The following is a 21,737-nucleotide window of genomic DNA, read 5'->3' as shown; positions in this document are numbered from 1 at the left end:
AGTTCATACATATTCATCCTGGTCCCCCCGTGGGAATTGAACCCACAACCCTGGCGTTGCAAGCGCCATGCTCMACCAACTGAGCCACACGGGACCAACTGAGCCAACTGAGCCACACGGGACGTGTTATGACAAATCTAGTGTTTTGTGGTCTTGTTGTACAGGTCCTGAACAAGCGTTGATATCTGTGTTGAAGTAGTGATTTTTTTCCAATAAAACAATAAAAAATTTACATTTTCTGAAATGTTTCCTTTATTGAGAAGGTGTGACACAACCAGAATTGATACAAATTTGACCTAAAAAGGTACCTTATGAAATATGAATATGTTAACACATTAGGTGCATTTTTCTACATGTTGTCTTCGGGTTATCTTGGTTAGTATTTAGGGCAATAAATAAGTTTAAAAAAGACTAGTAAAGTTTTCCTCGAGATCATGCCATCCTTCACATGCCATTTTCATCATTGAACTCGAGTAACCCCAACAGTCAGGCAACGTTTCTGATTACATCACCATCCTTGCTGCCCTGGCAACAAGCTCCTCCCCTCACTGTCATCACATCACCCTATCTCCTAGCAATACCCTCACACCGACACACCCCTGCTCTGTGACTGGTTCATTTTCACATCTATAAAATATCACAACTAGCAATGGGTGCATTCGTAAATTTTACTCTGGAGTGCCAGAGGGATTTCGTAAATTCAGAGCGTTCCGCTCTCGGAGGGTTCAGAGGGCACACTGGCCACTCTGGCCGAGGAGAAGGGTTGATCTGAGCGTTCTGATCTCACAACAGCAGTCATGCACCCAAGCTAACTGGCTAACGTTGGCTAGCTTGCTAGTTACTTCCAGACACAAATGAAAGAACACCTCACTCTGACCATTACTCGCCCTAGCAGAGCTGATTAGGCTGTTTTAATGTTATCCAGAGCGTTGGCTGTTTTAATGTTATCCAGAGCGTTGGTGACTGTAACTGTGCTGCTGGTAACAATTTAATTACGCTTTTTATTACCGATGTTTACTGACACCGGRCATATTCAACGTGTTGAGCGTTCGTAATTGAATCAGTTATTCTGCGATCTGGCACACCCAGACGAGAGTGTTTTGAAATCGGAGTAGATAGCCAGAGTAAATTTGCAAACGCACCCTTTGATCACAGCTGTCAGTATTTGGGTGTGTACTAACTACCACGTTTGTCAGCGCTAACTGTACATTCACCACAATAACCCGTTTCAGGTGTGTTGATGTGGTTGCTCCACAAGTTCAACCTACAGAATGTCAGTGGCCTACTGACTTTGGTTAAAACTTCCAGTAACACTATATGAAAACGTACATGAATAAGCATTAATAAACTATTTTATAAACTATAAAATAAATACGTATTCAGTTATTCATTACAATTTTTACTCATGTTATAAGCATTACAATTCATGAACATTTACATTTTAATGTATAAAGCATTATAAGCAATTATAAACATTTTATAATGGATTATTCATGAAAGCCATTATAAACAGTTACCAAACCTCTTGTTAAACAATACAAAAGCCTCTGAATACTTTGCTGCAATAAAAATAAATTATTATCTCTCTATAAACGAGAAACAATGGGAATACAATGTTTRAATGATTAAAAAGTGAAATGTTATATATATATAGACCAGGTGATCGAACACATGCGTTGATATATAATTTTTACAATGTCAACCACAGGTGACCATACAATTCTTACTAATGATATTAAACATAGTATTGGCCTAATCTGCGCTAGTAGATTTCCAAATACATTACATATACTGCAAAGAATACATTCATTTATTCATTCATGATACATAGGTTAGGGGAACAATATTTACCTGGTCTAGGCTAAATCCACCATTCTTTAATGGTATATCCATCTCCAATAAATTGCATTGCAAATAAATCATACACATTCTGAATAAAAAGGGGGAAAAATCTAATTGATCAAGATTGTCAAATATGTGTTTCCCAAAGTCCATGGACTATTGCAACAGCATGCGTCCTCCTTTCTGCAAGATTTCGAAATTAGTTATTGTTCAATCAGAGTGAAATCTGAACATGGCTCAGGTAAGTAATGGTTCTACGCTTTGAACTTGAGTGATACATTTGAACTTGGCTTTGGGTTTTACCAATATAAAAGGGCGGGGGAAACTGAGSTAGGTTACTGGTGTACTCAGATGATCCATCCCCAGTGCTACCCGAATGAACTACAGTAACCTTGCCATCCTGTTTCTTCCGTTTTTTTCCCTCCCGAATCCACAGCGGCGTTCAGCGAATCACCCCATCACTGGCTGAGACTGGGAGTCCTGCCTCTTTTCTCATTGGACTGAACATCCCAGAGAAGCTGTCAGCCCATGTGGCGTGGCCGGGGAGAGCAGGTCAGACATTTAAATGAAATAGAGAAAGGGATTCATAGACGCGAGAGAAATTAGAAGGGTTTGGCAGGGAACGGAAGCAGGGACACACACTGACACAGGCAAGCGCACTCTCAACGACGGAAGATAAGGGATTTTCGAGGAACATTTTGCTAACCGTTTCCTCACTAACATTTCGCAATCCTTTTGGTGTTTTCTACGGATATTAAAACACCTAACTACTGGTAAGTTGTTCTGATATTGCAAGAATATCAACGCTTTACCGATGTTAGCTTGCTCTAGCTTCTTCATCAAGTTAGCCGGTGAGATGCCCATGATGACCGGCATAGTAGAAATAAACATCAACGAACTCGAACTGGATTTCCTCGATTTCACTGATCTGGTTATTATCAGCTACACACTTCCTCGTTACAATGTTCATGCATTTTAGAGTTATAATAGCTAGCTGACTAATTCCCCAAAATAGCGACATTTTAGCGAGGATAACTATCTCAAGTTAAAGCCAATATGACTCCAAGTGATGCGGCAACCTCTGCTAGGGCTAGGCTAGCAGTTGTCACTCTTGCTCAATAATAAAATATGTAGTCATCACTGCCTGGATGCCAAGTTAGCACGTTGTAATCAATTAKTATTCACTGATGCCCTGGTTTTTCTGCTTGCTAGAGGGTTGTTTGCGTGTCTGGCCCTGGTCTAAATGTGGTAGCAGCACGAGATCGAGTAACAGGCTGCGTAGTTTACACTACAGGTCTGAGTAGTTGTGGAGGAGCGCTAAGGCCCAGTGATTATCTAGGCCTACTGTACATAAAAGGGTCATTAATAATTAAAGAATTTAATTTATTTCGTTTTTTTCTCCAGCTGTGGTGCTGCCTGGGATGGTATTGAGTTGGATGCCTATTGCCTACCTTGTGAGAGACTTTTTGCTGATGCTAGCCTCTCTGATCCAATTTTGGTTCAATTTTTTTGCATGTTTGACATCTAGTCTAGTGGGAGCTGAGCATGATACAGTTTGCTCACCCTCTTACTGTAATCACACGATGAGCCATATTACTGCAGACTAATACAGAGCAATACACAGACCAATATCAGAAATTGATACCAATGTTTGGTGAGCCTACCCATCCCAGTACCCTAGCTCTCTATACTCTCCCTGAGTGAAGGAGCTGGACTGGTGAGAGGCAYGAGAAGGCCCATTCTAAAGCCTAGGTGTGGAATTTACCATGCTGCAAGTGTGTATCAAGCAACCTTTCCACATGTGACCTAGCTGGACAAATCACCAACAGAGCTCTGTCCTACCAGCCGATATGTTGGGTGTTTCTCAAGATGTTCATGTTACATTACCTGGCATTTGCAGACTGATGACATGCAGTGCTCTTTAGCCCTCCCGTTGAGACCAGTATTCTAGGCACAGGATGAAATGTCCTGGCTTTGAGAGATGTAGTCTATAACTATAGTGGAATTAGTCATGTTGCTCTGTATTACCCTCCAGGTGCTTTTCAAGTGTTCTAATATATAGCCTAAATTACAAGTTGAGTCAAGTCGTGTACCGCTATTTGTATTTAACCTATTTAACTAGGGAAGTCATTTAAGAACAAATTCTTATTTARAATGATGGCCTACCAGAAGGCAAAAGACCTCCTGCGGGGACAGGGGCTGGGATTTATTTATTTTTAAATAGCATATAAATATAGGACAAAACACACATCACGACAAGGGACAACATTACATAAAGAGAGACCTAAGACAACAACATAGCAAGGCAYCAACACAACATGACGACAGCAACACAACATGGTAGCAGCACAAAACATGGAACAAACATTATTGGGCACAGACAACAGCACAAAGGGCAAGAAGGTAGAGACAACAATACATCACGCAAAGCAGCCTATTTGAGGCAGGTGAAACTATCACACAAGGTATATGGCCTAGATTCTAACACATTGTATCTTTGATAGATTGTCATCCATACAGATTCATTGTCATCRGTACAAGAGCACCAATATTATTTCCTGGGACAGATTTTGGTCTGTAGCATGTCACTCCCTCATCAATTGAGTTATTCAATTAAACAACATGGCTGTGGAGGACGGAGTGAGAGAGAGGGAGACCGAGACGGAGGGAGAAAGAGACGGAAGCACCAAGGGACAGGGAGACAGAGAGAGAGAAACACCCACAAGGGAAAGCTGTGTGCGGTGTTATCTATGGCATGGTGCCACTGTAGTTGTCATTGTGTTGCCTCAACTAGGCCTATATCCAACACATGTAAGCAATCAAGGCCCTGCCTCACAGTGATGTGATCCAGGTCAGGTAGATGATAATCCCTAATAATCCCTTAATAATCCCTGTAAACTATTTACAAACCTGCTCCTACCCATCCCTCTGGCAGGAATGGGGATCAGGAAGAGGTGTTTATACTCTATTGTCACGGTGACTGCTGTTTAGAGTGTAGCCTATTATTAGTGAGAAGGCTGCTTCTCTGAACTAAATGGGAAAGATGTGTTGAACGGGCCTCTTTTCTTCAAGCTCAAGGCCTCTTCTTCAAGCAACTGTTCACCTACAGCTTCTTGTTTAGCCTTCTCTCGTCCATTGGATCTTGATTAGCCTATTTGTCTGTCTATTGTGATAGACAGGTAATTGGCTAATACAGCACACACACACAGCCTCTACATCAGGGATCATCAACTAGATTCTCCCGCAGGCCAATTTTTTTCTTGAGGGAATGGTTGGGGGACTGGAACATAATTACAAATAATTTRGGCTTCTTACGGTCAATTTGCAGTTTACAAACAGATAATGTTTGACTAAAACAATCATGTCAAACCTTGCTTAAATTAGTATACGATTTGTGTCTCTATTATGCGTGGGAATGGAATAATTGGGACCTTTTTAGTCCTTTATGTCCAATAATAAAAATATTCTTTGGGGGGAACCCTGCTATACATAGTAACAAAGGAGTGGAAAAAAACATTCCATCTTTCACTCATCCTCTTCTAATTATCCCCTATTTTCTCTTGCTTGCTCGCCTCTCTGTCTCTCTCTGTCTCGTTCTCTCTGAGGTGTGAGAGTAAGGGGACCCAGTGCCTTGGCAAGAGTTGAATAGGTTCCCATGCAATGCAGTTCTCAGACCTGTGTGTAGGAATGTGTGTCCATTTTGGCTGCTATCTGCCCTTTGAAAGCCAAGATTAGTATTTTAACTGGTCAACTATTTTCTAAAGAGACTAGCTTAGGCCTAGTTCTTTTCATTTTAATCCTCCTAAACAAGTTATTTTTAATTTAATCTTTTATTTTTTTTACAGGTAAATCAGTTAAGAACAAATTCTTATTTGCATTGACGACCTGTCCAACAAATCATCTATAAACAATTACACTATACACAGAGTCTACACAACTTTCTATGGCAGACTGACCAGATGATCCCTTATTGATGTCATTTAAATCCACTTCAATCAGTGTAATGAGAGAGGTTTTTAAGCCTTTTTTTAACCTTTATTTAAGGGCAAGTCAGTTTAAGAACAAATTCTTGTCTTCAATGARGCCTAGGAACAGTGGATTAACTGCCTTGTTCAGGGGCAGAACAACAGAGTTGTACCTTGTCAGCTCGGGGATTTGATCTAGCAACCTTTCAGTTACTAGTCCAACGCTCTAACCACTAGGCTACCTGCCTCCCCAAATTATCTGTGTTTAAGCCTTGAGACAATTGAGACATGGATTGTGTATGTGTGCCATGAGGGTGACTGGGCAAGACAAAATATTAAAGTGCCTTTGAACGGGGTATGGTAGTAGGTACCAGGAGTACCGTTACTTGCCAAACTGTTGAGCATGGGTTTTTCATGCTCAACAGTTTCCCGTGTCTATCAAGAATGGTCCTCCAAAGGACATCCAGCCAACTTGACACAACTGTGGGAAGGAACATGGGCCAGCATCCCTGTGGAAGGCTTTCAACACCTTGTCGAGTKCATGCCCTGACAKATTGAGGCTGTTCTGAGGGCAAAATGGGTGGGGGGTAGGCGCAACTCAATATTAGGAAGGTGTTCTTAATGTTTTGTACACTCGCAGTGCGATATGAATGTACACCATCTCGCACGGCTATTGGTTGATTGCTATGTCATCCTGATACTCTTACTGATGCATGACCACAGCTCACAGGAAGCTGACTTCAGCGTGAGATGTGCAGATGTGCGAGATATGCAGYCATTTGTCCGAGGGTCAGCAGTAACACAGCTGCTCTATTTACAACCCMGAAATGACTATTTATAGTAGCCCTAACCTCTATCTGTATGAGTTTCTATCTGTATGAGTTTGACTGGTTCCTGTTAATCTTCTCCAAGCTCTGTTTTTACGTGACCATGTGCTCTAGGCTTCTAGCAGAATGTAGGCCTAGCCACATCACATTTGAATGACAGCACCGCTTTGTACTGTTGGCCGTTTCCACGCCAGTAGGAGTGGAAAATACACTACATGACTAAAAGTATGTGGACACCTGCCCGTCGAACATCTCATTTCAAAATCATGGGCATTAATATGGAGTTGCCCCCCCTCAAATCCACTAATTTGAAAGGGTGTCCACATACTTTTGTGTGTGTGTGATTTATTTATATATATATATATATCTCAGCAAAAAAAGAAACGTCCTCTCACTGTCAACTGCATTTATTTTCAGCAAACTTAATGTGTAAATATTTGTTTGAACATAACAAAATTCAACAACTGAGACATAAACTGAACAAGTTCCACAGACATACAGTATGACTAACAGAAATGGAATAATGTGTCCCTGAACAAAGGGGGGGTCAAAATCAAAAGTAACAGTCAGTATCTGGTGTGGTCACCAGCTGCATTAAGTACTGCAGTGCATCTCCTCCTCATGGACTGCACCAGATTTGCCAGTCCTTGCTGTGAGATGTTACCCCACTCTTCCACCAAGTCACCTGCAAGTTCCCGGACATTTCTGGGGGGAATGGCCCTAGCCCTCACCCTCCGATCCAACAGGTCTCAGACGTGCTCAATGGGATTGAGATCCGGGCTCTTTGCTGGCTATGGCAGAACACGGACATTCCTGTCTAGCAGGAAATCTCACACAGAACGAGCAGTATGGCTGGTGGCATTGTCATGCTGGAGGGTCATGTCAGGATGAGCCTGCAGGAAGGGTACCACATGAGGGAGGAGGTTGTCTTCCCTGTAACGCGCAGCGTTGAGATTGCCTGAAATGACAACAAGCTCAGTCCGATGATGCTGTGACACACCACCCCAGACCATGACAGACCCTCCAAATCAATCCCGCTCCAGAGTACAGGCCTCAGTGTAACGCTCATTCCTTAGATGATAAACGCGAATCCGACCATCACCCCTGGTGAGACAAAACCGCGACTRGTCAGTGAAGAGCACTTTTTGCCAGTCCTGTATAGTCCAGCGATGGTGGGTTTGTGTCCATAGGCGGCTTTGTTGCCGGTGATGTCTGGTGAGGACCTGCCATACGACAGGCCTACAAGCCCTCAGTCCAGCCTCTCTCAGCCTATATCGGACAGTCTGAACACTGATGGAGGGATTGTGCATTCTTGGTGTAACTCGGGCAGTTGTTGTTYCCATCCTGTACCTGTCCCGCWGGTGTGATGTTCGGATGTACCGATCCTGTGCAGGTGTTACACYTCGTCTGCCACTGCGAGGACGATCAGCTGTCCGTCCTGTCTCCCTGTAGCGCTGTCTTAGGCGTCTCACAGTACGGACATTARAATTTATTGCACTGGCCACATGCCTAAGGCACGTTCACGCAGATGAGCAGGGACKRTGGGCATCTTTCTTTTGGTGTTTTTCAGAGTCAGTAGAAAGGCCTCTTTTTAGTGTCCTAAGTTTTCATATCTGTGACCTTAATTGCCTGCTGTCTGTGTCTTAACGACCGTTCCACAGGTGCATGTTCATTCATTGTTTATGGTTCATTGAACAAGCATGGGAAACAGTGTTTAAACCCTTTACAATGAAGATCTGTGAAGTTTTTTTMAATTTTACGAATTATCTTTGAAAGACAGGGTCCTGAGAAAGGGCCATTTCTTTTTTTGCTGAGTTTATATAGTTCCTCTGTCCAGTGTCTGTGTTCTTTTGCCCATCTTAATCTTTTCTTTTTATTGGCCAGTCTGAGATATGGCTTTTTCTTTTCAACTCTGCCTAGAAGGCCAGCATCCCGGAGTTGCCTCTTCGCTGTTGACGTTGAGACTGGTGTTTTGCGGGTACTATCTAATGAGCTGACAGTTGAGGACTTGAGGCGTCTGTTTCTCAAACTAGACACTCTAATGTACTTGTCCTCTTGCTCGGTTGTGCACCGGGGCCTCCCACTCTTTCTATTTTGGTTAGAGCCAGTTTTCGCTGTTCTATGAAGGGAGTAGTACACATCATTGTATGAGATCTTCAGTTTCTTAGCAATTTCTCGCATGGAATAGCCTTCATTTCTCAGAACAAGAATAGACTGACGAGTRTCAGAAGAAAGTTCTTTATTTCTGGCCATTTTGAGCCTGTTATCGAACCCACAAATGCTGATGCTCCAGATGCTCAACTAGTCTAAAAGCCAGTTTTATTGCTTCTTTAAGCAGCACGACAGTTTTCCGATGTGCTAACATAATTACAAAAGGGTTTTCTAATGATCAATTAGCCTTTTAATATGATACATTTGGATTAGCTAACACAACGTGCCATTGGAACACAGGAGTGATGGTTGCTGTTAATGGGCCTCTGTACACCTATGTAGATATTCCATAAAAAATCTMCTGTTTCCATCTACAATAATCATTTACAACATTAACAATGTCTACACAGTATTTCTGAAAAATGTGATGTTATTTTTAATGGACAAAAGATGTATATAAAAATTTAAAAAAAACAGCAAGGAATGCAGGTGTAGAAGCACGGTGGCTAGGAAAAACTCCCTAGAAAGGCCAAAATCTAGAGAGGAACCAGGCTATGAGGGGTGGCCTGTCCTCTTCTGGCTGTGCCGGGTGGAGATTATAACAGAACATGGCCAAAATGTTCATAAATGACCAGCATGGTCAAATAATAGTAATCACAGTGAACAGGTCAGGGTTCCATAGCCGCAGGCAGAACAGTTGAAACTGGAGCATCAGCACGGCCAGGTGGGCTGGGGACAACAAGGAGTCATCATGCCAGGTAGTCCTGAGGCATGGTACTAGGGCTCAGGTCCTCCGAGAGAGAGAAAGAGAGAATTAGAGAGAGTATACTTAAATTCACACAGGACACCGGATAAGACAGGAGAAATACTCCAGATATAGCAGACTGACCCTAGCCCCCCGACACATAAACTACTGCAGCATAAATTCTGGAGGCTGAGACAGGAGGGGTCGTTATCATTAATGTCATTATACTCCCTACTGTGCTCTCAAATATGCAGTATCTGTAGATTCTTAAAGTCACATTTATTTAATATTACTAATATTAATGTCTCAAAAGTACCCTTTTTTTTTAGATTTAGCTTATTTTTAGACGATGTTTAACGATATACTCTCTAAACACGTCAAATTTCCAGAGTGGCTCTGTGGTACTTTTAATGATATGACCCATTTTATYTATAGAAATGTACATTATAGTTCATTAACCAATCACAGTCCTCCTTTAGGATTGTACATTCAGCAAATCACCAGCAGAGGAAGTTCGCTTTGAATCAATTTTCCATTCAATGTGTTGGTGGTGCTCATAAAATGTATCATACATTCAGAATTAGCAGAGTGCCCACTTGTAGAGTATATTGTGCCAAACAATATGTCTTTAAAAGGAACAAAATCAAAAACTGTAGYTATTAATGAGATATTAATATCCCATTATTTTAGTGGGGAAAGAAGTATGGGGGGGGGGCACCCTCCGGAAGTTGGAGAATTTGGCATTTTGTAACACCCGAAACAGCTTTTTTCTACAATCTAGGGCCATAAACATGCCTAATTCTATGTAAATTCCTCTTTAACTGTTCAATTATCATTTTAATGAGGGTGTCATTCTGACTGTTGTAAATCACGCATTTCAATATACTGCAGCAACATGCCAAGGATATTACATCCAAATTACAACCCAGTACATGGGATCATAACACGCATCTCGACAAGCACATATCATGGCATCATAATTAATACACACAAATATCATGATGTTATCATAAGGTGCCAGATAACATAAACCAAGTCTATTTCTGTGTCTTACGCACCTTTTGATCTGTCTGTCCTCCTGACTGGTGGTTCTTTTTTCAAACTAAATCTGCTTCTCTGCACCTCTGCTAACATCTGGGTAAAAGCTTGAAAGGATGTGAGTCTTATTTGGTACGTTTAGTAATTTCGTGCTATTCTGAAGTCTAGCAACCTTGCCAGCAGGCATGCCAGCTAAGATAGTTAGACAAGCTACTCTAACTTGATTGACAGCCTGAAATAGCTTGGTAGTTAGGTTCCCATCTCCCAACCTCAACTATCTAGCTGGCTAGCCAAAGCCAACTTCATAAAATTGCAATGGTGGCTAGTATTACAGACAAACATTTATTTATCAAAAAGGAGTCCTGTCCATCACCAGCAGCTGAAATCAAACTCTGTGTGTGTCACTTTACACTCTCTCTCTCCACTGATGATACTGTCTGCACGCACTAGAGTATCTAGTGTCCTGCCAAGCATACCTTTGGTCCATGGAGCACCTTGGAAGGAACCACTAGATAGAGAGAAGAACCCACTTACTGGGGGGGACTCTTTGCCTGGTCCAGTCATTGTGCCCCCTCTGCAAAATACCGCTGACAGATCATTTTATAAATTATTATGATCAAATGTGGGCTTACAAAATGAAGTTTAGCAACAATTTTTTTTTTAAACAGGACAAATCTGAGGAGCTTGTGCCCCCTATGAGCGTGACACGTTCACGTTCATAGCGTTTCTTCCTAGGTTTTGGCCTTTCTAGGGAGTTTTTCCTAGCCACCGTGCTTCTACACCTGCATTGCTTGCTGTTTGGGGTTTTAGGCTGGGTTTCTGTACAGCACTTCGAGATATTAGCTGATGTACGAAGGGCTATATAAAATAAACTTGATTTGATGATTTGATTTGATGACACCTCTGTTAATATCTTTTAATGTTGAATAAATTAATGTGAAATTGTATTTCAGAATCAAGACTTACTCCATATTTTAGAGCACACTATAAGGAGTATAATGATACCAAGATATTGTCTGTGCCATGTACGGTTCATAGGGTCATACAGGAGGCATGTATAGGTCTAAAATGACCCCTTTCGTCATGGATTTTGTCAAATGGTTTGTGATACAAATGTAGAAAGCATGTTAAACATCCTTCCTCACAAATGAAGTTCCTATGTGAGAATTGCCGGAACAATCTGCGATACCAAAAATATTTTCCGTTCCTGCTGGTGTGGAATCGACTGTTACGTTAAATGGGACGCTGTGGAAGGAAGGGGACTCTCTGTTCCATTCTCATTTTATTTTGTAGAGTTATCAGGGGAAGGTAGATATGCGTCATTGGACTGACACACACACACACACACACACACACACACACAGCCAATCATCTGGTGTTGTGATAAGATACTGCATTCACAGCAGCCAATTGTTTTATTTGACCTTTATTTAACTAGACAAGTCGGTTAAGAACAAATTCTTATTTACGATGATGGCCAAACCCTAACCTGGACGACGCTGGGCCAATTGTGCGCCACCGTATGGGACTCGAATCAAACCAGGTTCTGTAGTGACGCCTCTAGGACTGAGATGCAGTGCCTTAGACTGTAGCGCCACTCGGGAGCCACACATTAAAAGCACTTTCCCATCGGGCAAGTCAAGAGCATTTTTTCTGTTTTTGGTTGCCTTGGTGTTAATTAGCTATTTACCTGCAGAAGTTGCATGTATTGCCTGCGTTTCACTTAGACATAGACAAGGAATCAGAAAGATCACTATTGGAATTCTTTTATATTTTGTTTGTCATCAGTAAAATACATTCTTAGAGCAGGCTCAACTCTCCTGTCTTCACTTTAAACGGGAGGAACCCGAAAGATCAGTTTTAGGCTACTGGAGGTAGGCTCAACTTGTTCGACAGCTCCGTTCACTTGCCCCAGGCAATAAGGCAACTGGATACCTGGTACCTTGTCAACCCTACTTCTAACTCTCTCTCTCTCTCCCACAGTAACCCTTCCTTCCCAGGATGGAGGAGATTGTTGTAGCAGGGATATCGGGCCGGCTTCCTGAGTCGGACAACCTGGAGGAATTCTGGGAGAACCTCTTCAATGGGGTTGACATGGTAACAGAAGATGACCGACGGTGGAAGCCAGGTGAGCCCCTGTGACCTTTCCATGACCTGGACTATTATGACCAACGAACATCAGACTTGTTGCTGCTGTTTATTTKAAAATCCTTTGAACTCTGAAAAGGAGTCCCAACAAGCTTTGAAAACCTGACACACAAGCTACCTTGCATCCCAGTGTTCTGCTCTGTAAACTGATGAGTAGCTTGTTGTATCATGATGTGGGTGTACTGCCTAGTCATGGATGTTGCATCAACCACATGACAGGAAATACTTCCCTTCCCTAGAAGAACATTCTGATCACAGACCTGGTTAGCTGTACTTTGCATCACCATCAATGTCGGCAGTTCAATGAGTAGAATGTTGAATGCTTCCTCCACAGGCTTTACTGGTCCATTCAGTCAGTGCCCAGCACCCACTACCCACATGAAGTAACCCACATGAACACAAATGAACCCTGGCTAGCGCTGGTGGCCATTAGCTGTAAGATGAGCCTTTGATGTGTGAGACTGAGAGAGTTGCTCTGTAGTCTCTGAAGGAGTTTTGTGTCTGTCTGCTCTGCTGCCGTTGCTTTTCACCACCTGGCTGGGCTGTTGGCACTGCTTCTCCTTCGTGGCTTGGCTTGCTTAGATTCTCTCTCTCTCTATCTCTCTCTCTCTCGCTATTTCTCCTCTGCCTAATTCACTCCCTCTTTATTTCCTCTCTCTTGTTCTGCCTTTCTCCCCATCTTTTTCTTCTTAGCCCCGTCTCACCTCCGTAGCCGCCTCTCTCTCGCTCTCTCTCACTCCCTCGCTTGCTTGATCTGTCTCTCTCCTCCTCTCTTTCCTCTCTGTGAATAGCACCTCTCATCAGTCAGTGCCTGGCAACCAGCTAAAGCTCGCATTCATGTGCAAAAAGGCCCTGGGCTGATGGCACCTCAGCCCTAAGACCACACACCACAGGAGAGGAGGGAAAGAAGGGAGGAAAGGGCCTTGTATGCTGCATAGAAATACTGAGAGGAATGAACGGTCCTGCTTTAGATGTGTGTGTGAAGCTATGACATTAATTCATTCATTCACTATTACATTCATGTCCCATGAATCTGTTCAGATGATCCAGTCAGTGACTACAGGTAGAACATGCTGACTGGGACAGCCGGTGACACTGTTATTTATCCCTTAATGCTCCATGTGCCATTCCCATTCATTCCTAGGTCTGTATGGTCTTCCCAAGAGGAACGGCAAGCTGAAGGATATCAGCCGGTTCGATGCTGCGTTCTTCGGGGTCCATCCCAAACAGGCCCACACCATGGACCCCCAGCTTCGCCTCATGCTGGAGATTGCCTACGAAGCCATTGTAGACGGAGGTGAGGAGTGGAGAGGGATGAGTAGATGTGTATAGATACATTTTACTGTGTCTCTTTACAAAGTTTTCCAAATAAAATGTATTTGTTTATTTGGATCCCTGTTAGTAACAGCTATCACAACAGCTGCTCTTCCTGTCGTCCATAGATTAAATGATCCACATGTTTAAACGTTCATAGACCTGTGTGTGAGATTAGTTTGTTTAATGTGTGTGTACAGGTCTGAACCCGACAGAGCTGCGTGGCAGCAGGACAGGTGTTTACATTGGGGTGAGCGGCTCGGAGGCGGGCGAGGCCTTCAGCAGAGACCCCGAGGAGTTGCTAGGATACAGCATGACGGGCTGCCAGCGTGCCATGTTTGCAAACCGTCTGTCCTACTTCTTTGACTTCAACGGTATGACCTAGCACGGCTGTGGCTTCTCTTAAGCTCTTATGGTATCAGCTGTCATCAAAAAGTTAATCTGTCAGGGCCTCCCGGGTGGCGCTGTGGTCTAGGGCACTGCTGTGCCACCAGAGACTCTGTGTTCGCGCCCAGGCTCTGTCACAGCCGGCCGCGACCGGGAGGTCCGTGGGGCGACGCACAATTGGCCTAGCGTCGTCCGGGTTAGGGAGGGTTTGGCCGGTAGGGATATCCTTGTCTCATCGCACTCTAGCGGCTCCTGTGGCAGGCCGGGCGCAGTGCACGCTAACCAGGTCGCCAGGTGCACGGTGTTTCCTCCGACACATTGGTGAGAGAGAGAGGGACAGCTGGCTTCCGGGATGGATGTGTTAAGAAGCAGTGCGGCTTGGTTGGGTTGTGTTTCGGAGGACGCATGGCTTTCGACCTTCGTCTCTCCCGAGCCCGTATGGGAGTTGTAGTGCTGAGACAAGATAGTAACTACTAACAATTGGATACCATCCCTATCCTTAACTGAACGTTCTCCTTTGTCTCATCTCTCTCTCTCCTCCTCTCTTACCATCTCTCTGTCCCTCTCTCTCTCTCCTCCTCTCTGTCTCTCTCTCACCATCTCTCTCTCTCACCATCTCTGTCCCCCTCTCTCTCTTACCATCTCTCTGTCCCTCTCTCTCTCACCATCTCTCTGTCCCTCTCTCTCTCACCATCTCTCTGTCCCTCTCTCTCTCTCATCTCTCTCTCTCCTCCTCTCTCACCATCTCTCTGTCCCTCTCTCTCTCTCTCACCATCTCTCTCTCTCTCCTCCTCTCTTACCATCTCTCTGTCCCTTCTCTCTCTCCCTCTCTTACCATCTCTCTGTCCCTCCAGGCCCTAGCACAGCAATCGACACTGCCTGCTCCTCCAGCCTATTGGCTTTGGAGAACGCCTTCAACGCCATTCGCCACGGACACTGTGACTCCGCCCTGGTAGGAGGGGTCAACCTGCTGCTCAAGCCAAACACCTCGGTGCAGTTCATGAAGCTGGGCATGCTCAGTCCGGACGGAACCTGCAAGTCCTTCGACTCCTCAGGTAAGAGGGTGAGAGACCTGGGTTGTGTTCAGAATGGAGCAATGTGCAGCATTAAATGTTGGAGATAAAATGCTTCTCATGCTGAAAGCACACCCACATACAGCAGCACTATTTCCTGGTTTGGCCCTGAAAGCACACTAACATTACTTCCTGGTGCGCTCCTCTATGTGTTCCCCCAGGAAACGGGTACTGTCGTTCAGAGGCTGCGGTGGCGGTGCTTTTGACCAGACGCTCCATGGCTAAGAGGGTATACGCCACGGTACTCAACGCTGGTAACAACACTGACGGATACAAGGAGCAGGGTGAGAGAACGCCTCATTATAACACACCACTGAGGGTACCTGCCCAGTCTGGAATGAAACCCTGCACCTAGTCACTATCCCCAAGGCACCGAGAGGAAGAATTCTCAAACCTAGCATGGTTTCTGTCTTATATGCACCTCTAGCACATCTCTTAACTTCTCCCAGATCTAAAAGGGTTTTAATATTATAAGCTACATTGTCATATTTCTGCCTAACTCTCTGGTAGGTTACATATAATTTTCACAACAATTTTCACACCAACGTGTGGCCTGCCTTACGTATGTGCCTTGTACTGTAAATGCCAAGCAGTAACCCAGTAGAAACATTATTTTTGTGGAGAAACACAATTCCCTTGGCCTCTGTTGCATTTCCCATAATCCCTTTTGGTCTATTTTCCAATGGGTTGTGAAGCCGCACTGACCCACCCACTGTTTTCCTGATGCCCCAGTGTAACTCCCCTGTTATCTGTGGTGTAATCTAGTTAGCACCCAGGAAGTGCCAGGTCCAACTCTTTGAAGTACAGATGGACTGATGTGGGGAGTGTAATAGAGATTCCCAGTCATTCCTCACACACTTAGTGCTGCTGGCCTTAGTGCTGCTGGCTGAAGAGCTGGACACATTCTCTGGCGTGTGACACAGGAACACATACCTGACAGCTTCTGGATACCACTAGTGGCTGGTCAGCTTTTTAAGATATTCCATACCACACTTCGCCCCCATGCCCCCCTCCCTCTGCTCTGCCAAGTRTGTCTGCCTGTCACACACAACAGTAAACACACTCCCAGACTGGTGATCCAGTCACAACATACTGGCCTGCCGTATTTTGAAGCCTGGCCGGCCCCATGAAGTGCCACAGTTCTTTGCTCCTCCGGGGTGATGTTTCTCCCAGGTACAGATCTAGGATCAGCTTCCCCTCCCTCAAGCCTTTACCATTAGTGCGGAAAATGCAAAACTGACCCGAGATCAGGGGCAACCTATCCCTACACCGCTCTTAGCCATGTGGGTGACATTTGTAATACAACATTACATAACAGTTCTCTATGAATGGCTACAGAAAATACCAATTCATTGATTGAGGTGTTTGTCCCAGGTGTGACGTTCCCTTCAGGTGAGATGCAGCAGCGGCTGGTACGTTCTCTCTACCAGGAGGTCAACATCACACCTGACCAGGTGGAGTACATAGAGGCCCACGGCACCGGGACCAAGGTGAACACACACACTTGATTCATTGTTGTTGGATCATGTCACCACCACACCAATAACGTCATTTTCCAGAATGTTCTGTGGACGGTGTTCTATCCCATTCCTCCCCCCTGATACATCTGGTTCCCCTGGTGACCTCAGTCCATTCTCCTTCCAGGTCGGCGACCCACAGGAAGTGAATGGGATTGTCAGTGTGTTCTGTCAATCAAAGCGTGACCCGCTGCTCATTGGGTCCACCAAGTCCAACATGGGCCACCCGGAGCCCGCCTCTGGCCTGTCTGCTCTGGCCAAGGTGAGAACTGGTCTGGGTTAACCTCTAGAACACCTGTTGTCGTGTACAAAGTCACAATATCTGCAGGCTTTTGGCCAAGCCCAACACTAAGACTTGTCTCTCTCTCACCCTCCAGGTCGTGTTGTCTCTGGAGCGAGGTGTGTGGGCTCCCAACATCCACTACAACAGCCCCAACACCGACATCCCTGCCCTTAGTGACGGCCGCCTCCGCGTCGTCAACGAGCCCATACCGGTCCGCGGCGGCATCGTTGGGATCAACTCCTTTGGATTTGGAGGCTCCAACGTTCACGTGATCCTCCGCCCCCCTGGTTTTGACACCCCAAAAAACGTCAAAGCTCCCCCCAAGATTGCCTCTGAGTCCTCTCCAGTACCCAGGCTCCTTCAGGCCTGCGGGCGCACAGAGGAGGCTGTCTCCACCCTCCTCAGCAAGGGGAAGGAACACTCGGACAATGACAACTTCCTGTGTCTGCTGAACGAGGTGTCTGGGGTGCCCACAGCGGGGATGCCCTACAGGGGCTATGCTCTGATTGGCTCCAAGGATGATGTCACAGAGGTGCAGAAGACTGAGGCCACGCCCAGACCACTGTGGTACGTCTGCTCAGGTAAGAGAGAGGACTGGGTAGGAGAGGAAATGAGAAGTTACCTCTAACCACTGCTACAGGGTCAGATGTAGCATTTATTCAATCCCCAGCCTAATGGTTGGTGTTTGTGTTAGGGTTGGGGGCAGGGTAATGTGTTCCTGTATCTGTGGTTAAGGGCAACTTCTACCTRGAGTGATGAAAGCAAAGAGGTTTAGAGGTGCGTGTGTGTTGTGTATCTCTCAGGTATGGGCACCCAYTGGGGTGGGATGGGCCGCAGTCTGATGCAGCTGCCAGAGTTCCGGGAGTCCATCTTGCGTTCGGACTTAGCATTGAAGGACACGGGGATGTGTGTGTCCAGTCTGCTCATGGAGGCTGATGAGAGCACCTTCGAGGACACCATCCAAGCCTTCGTAGGCCTCGCTGCCATACAGGTACGCTGGTGCAGTCCTCTTAACTAAGAGCAGATCACCATTTTTACAAAGGGAGGGGCACCATTTTAACTAAGAGGGGGGAAATGGCACTGAAATCAAAAGGCTATGGACATAGGACTGTATTCTCCTCCAAAGACCACACAATGCCTCTTACATATCAAGGTGTTGTACTAGGTTCCTAAAGATAACCCCTGTCTGTCTGTCCCCCCTCTCAGATCGCCCAGATTGACCTGCTCCAGAAGCTGGGTCTGCAGCCAGACGGCATTGTGGGCCACAGTGTGGGAGAGCTGGCCTGTGGCTATGCCGACGGATCCCTCAGTCACAGTGAGGCTATCCTGGCAGCATACTGGAGAGGGAGGTCCATTAACGAAGCTAACCTGCCCCCTGGTGGCATGGCTGCAGTCGGTAAGGACCTGTGTGTGTGTGCTCGTGTATATGTGTTTTGAATTGAGTTCAGTTGGGTTGCCTCTAACTCGCTCTCTCTTCTTCAGGTCTGACCTGGGCAGAGTGTAAGGCACAATGTCCCCAGGGTGTGGTTCCAGCCTGTCACAACGCTGAAGACACCGTCACCATCTCTGGCCCTGCGGTAACACATTTTGGTCCAAATCCATGCAGTTGTATCTATCATTAGCGTTATACATTGTCAAAGATCCTTTTATACTGTTGAGACCAATTCTGTCTGTAACCTACATTTTTGTCTGTGAAAACCATCTGCCTGAAACTGGCACTGTGCACCTGCTTTCTGTATGCAGGAGGCAGTGAGTCGGTTTGTATCAGAGCTGAAGGAGAGTGGTGTGTTTGCCAAGGAGGTTCGTAGTGCTGGTGTAGCCTTCCATTCTTACTACATGGCCTCCATCGCTCCCGCCCTGCTGGCTGCTCTCAAGAGGGTAAGATGATGTGTCAGGAGGAGAATCTAAACTACCTTCAGGAACGGAAAAATTCCTATACACTAGAAAATCATTTAATTTCAAGACATCTGCCAAATTAACTTACTTTTCGCTCTCTCTCTCTTCCTCTCTCTCTCCTCCCCCTTTGTAGGTGATCAAGGAGCCTAAGCTGAGGTCTGCCAGGTGGATCAGTACATCTATCCCCCAGAAGGACTGGGATAGCCCGCTGGCTCTGTACTCCTCAGCAGAGTACCATTGTAATAACCTGGTCAGCCCTGTCCTCTTCCAGGAGGGCCTGAGCCTGGTGCCTGATAACGCTGTGGTTGTGGAGATAGCACCACACGCTCTGCTGCAGGTTAGCCTACACACTATATAGACAGCACCACACGCTCTGCTGCAGGTTAGACAGAGATTGCTCTGCTGCAGGTTAGACTACACACTATATAGACAGCACCACTACGCTCTGCTGCAGTTCAGATTACACACTATAGTAGGACAGCACCACCCGCTCTGCTTGCAGGTTAGACTACACACTATATAGACAGCACACACGCTCTGCTGCAGAGTTGGACTACACACTATTAATAGACAGCACCACAATCGGCTGTGCTGCAGGTTAGACTACACACTATATAGACAGCACACACACGCTCTGACTGCAGGTTAGACTACACACTATATAGACAGCACCACACGCTCTGCTTGCAGGTTAGACTACACACTATATAGACAGCACCACACGTCTGCTGCAGGTTAAGCGTACACCTGATAGTAGACAACCACACGCTCTGTGGCAGGTTAGACTACACACTATAGAGACAGCACCACACGCTCTGCTGCAGGTTAGACTACACACTGATATAGACCAGCACCACACGCTCTGCTGGCAGGTTAGACTACACACTATATGACAACCGCTCTTGAGTAGACTACACAAGCAGCACCAAGCGCTCCTGCTGCCAGGTTAGACTACACACTATATAGACATGCACGCACACGTCTCTGGCTTGCACGGTTAGACTACACACTATATAGGACAGCACCCACAACGCTCTGCTGAGATGTTAGTCCTACAACACTATATAGACAGCCCAGCACAAGGCGCTCTGCATGCACGGTAGTACTACACACTATAACGTAGAGCCAGCACCGACACGGCTCTTGCTGGCAGGTTGTGTACACACCTATATAGACAGAGCCACACGCTCTGCTGGCAAAGGTTTGTGTACACACGCTAATAGCCGAGCTAGCACCACGACGCTCCGCTTCGGCAGGTTTGTGTACACGCCGTAATAGGACAGACCCACGGGGCCTCTGCCTGCGGCGGGTGTGTGTACATGACGCTAGTAGTAGACACACACAGGAGGAGATGGGCTCCACTCATTCACGTACTGCTGGCGAAATACACAGTGTCACAGGATATGGACCGGTTTTTCTCCTCTCAGAAACACACACACACCTGACAAAAATGGATGCACATACTTACAGTTGAAGTCGGAAGTCTACATACATTTAGGTTGGAGTCATTAAAACTAGTTTTTCAACCACTCCAAACTTTCTTGTTAACAAACTATAGTTTTGGCAAGTCTGTTTAGGACATCTACTTTGTGCCATGACAAGTAGATTTTTCCAACAATGTTTTGAACGAGACAGATTATTTTCACGTTATAATTCACTGTATCACATTCCAGTGGGTCAGAAGTTACATACACTAAGTTTGACCTGCGTTGCCTTATAAACAGCTTGGACAATTCCAGAAAATGATGTCATGGCTTTAGAAGCTTCTGCTTAGGCTAATTGACATCATTTGATTCAATTTGGACGGTGTACTTGTGGATGTATTTCAAGGTCCTACCTTCAAACCAGTGCCTCTTTGCTTGACATCATGGGAAATCTACCACGCTTCATCTGTACAAACAATAGTATGCAAGTATAAACACCATGGGACCACGTCAGCCGTCATACCGCACGGAAGGAGACGCGTTCTGTCTCCTAGAGATGGACGTACTTTGGTGTCGAAAAGTTGCAAATCAATCCGAGAACAACAGCAAAGACCTTGTGAAGATGCTGGAGGAAACAGGTAACACAAGTATCTATATCCACAGTAGAATGAGTCCTATACCGACATAACCTGAAAGGCGCTCAGCAAGGAAGAGGCCCACTGCTCCAAAACCACCATAAAAAAGCCAGACTACGGTTTGCAACTGCACATGGGGACAAAGATTGTACTTTTTTGAGAAATATCCTCTGGTCTGATGAAACAAAAATAGAACTGTTTGGCCATAATGACATCGTTATGTTTGGAGGAAAAAGGAGGATGGCTTACAAGCCCGAAGAACACCATCCCAACCGTGGAAGCACGGGGTGGGATAGCATCATGTTGTGGGATTGCTTTGCTGCAGGAGGGGACTGGTGCACTTCACAAAATAGATGGCACATATATTGAAGCAACATCTCACAGACATCAGTCAGGAAGTTAAAGCTGTGGTCACAAATGGTCTTCCAAATGGACAAGACCCCAAGCATACTTCCAAAGCTGTTGCAAAATGGCTTAAGGACAGACAAAAGT

General features: G+C 45.4%; 1 protein-coding gene across 1 annotated transcript in view; it reads left to right on the top strand.

Moving 5' to 3' along the window:
• The first annotated feature begins 2,348 nt into the window (after positions 1–2,348).
• Positions 2,349–21,737, top strand: part of LOC111978091 (fatty acid synthase-like) — a 44,487-nt gene continuing 25,098 nt past the window's right edge. Inside the window, 14 exon segments of the mRNA XM_024007893.3 lie at positions 2,349–2,615; positions 12,552–12,696; positions 13,861–14,013; positions 14,231–14,404; positions 15,272–15,472; positions 15,652–15,774; positions 16,865–16,980; positions 17,135–17,269; positions 17,385–17,871; positions 18,094–18,281; positions 18,497–18,686; positions 18,773–18,867; positions 19,034–19,168; positions 19,320–19,523. Of these exon segments, the coding sequence (XP_023863661.1) occupies positions 12,570–12,696; positions 13,861–14,013; positions 14,231–14,404; positions 15,272–15,472; positions 15,652–15,774; positions 16,865–16,980; positions 17,135–17,269; positions 17,385–17,871; positions 18,094–18,281; positions 18,497–18,686; positions 18,773–18,867; positions 19,034–19,168; positions 19,320–19,523 (2,328 nt within the window). The 5' untranslated portion in view covers positions 2,349–2,615; positions 12,552–12,569.

This window comes from Salvelinus sp. IW2-2015, linkage group LG18 (assembly GCF_002910315.2).
Source record: "Salvelinus sp. IW2-2015 linkage group LG18, ASM291031v2, whole genome shotgun sequence".
NCBI lineage: Eukaryota > Metazoa > Chordata > Actinopteri > Salmoniformes > Salmonidae > Salvelinus > Salvelinus sp. IW2-2015.
Note: the sequence above shows the minus strand (reverse complement) of the source record. Positions and strands in the feature narration are given on the sequence as shown.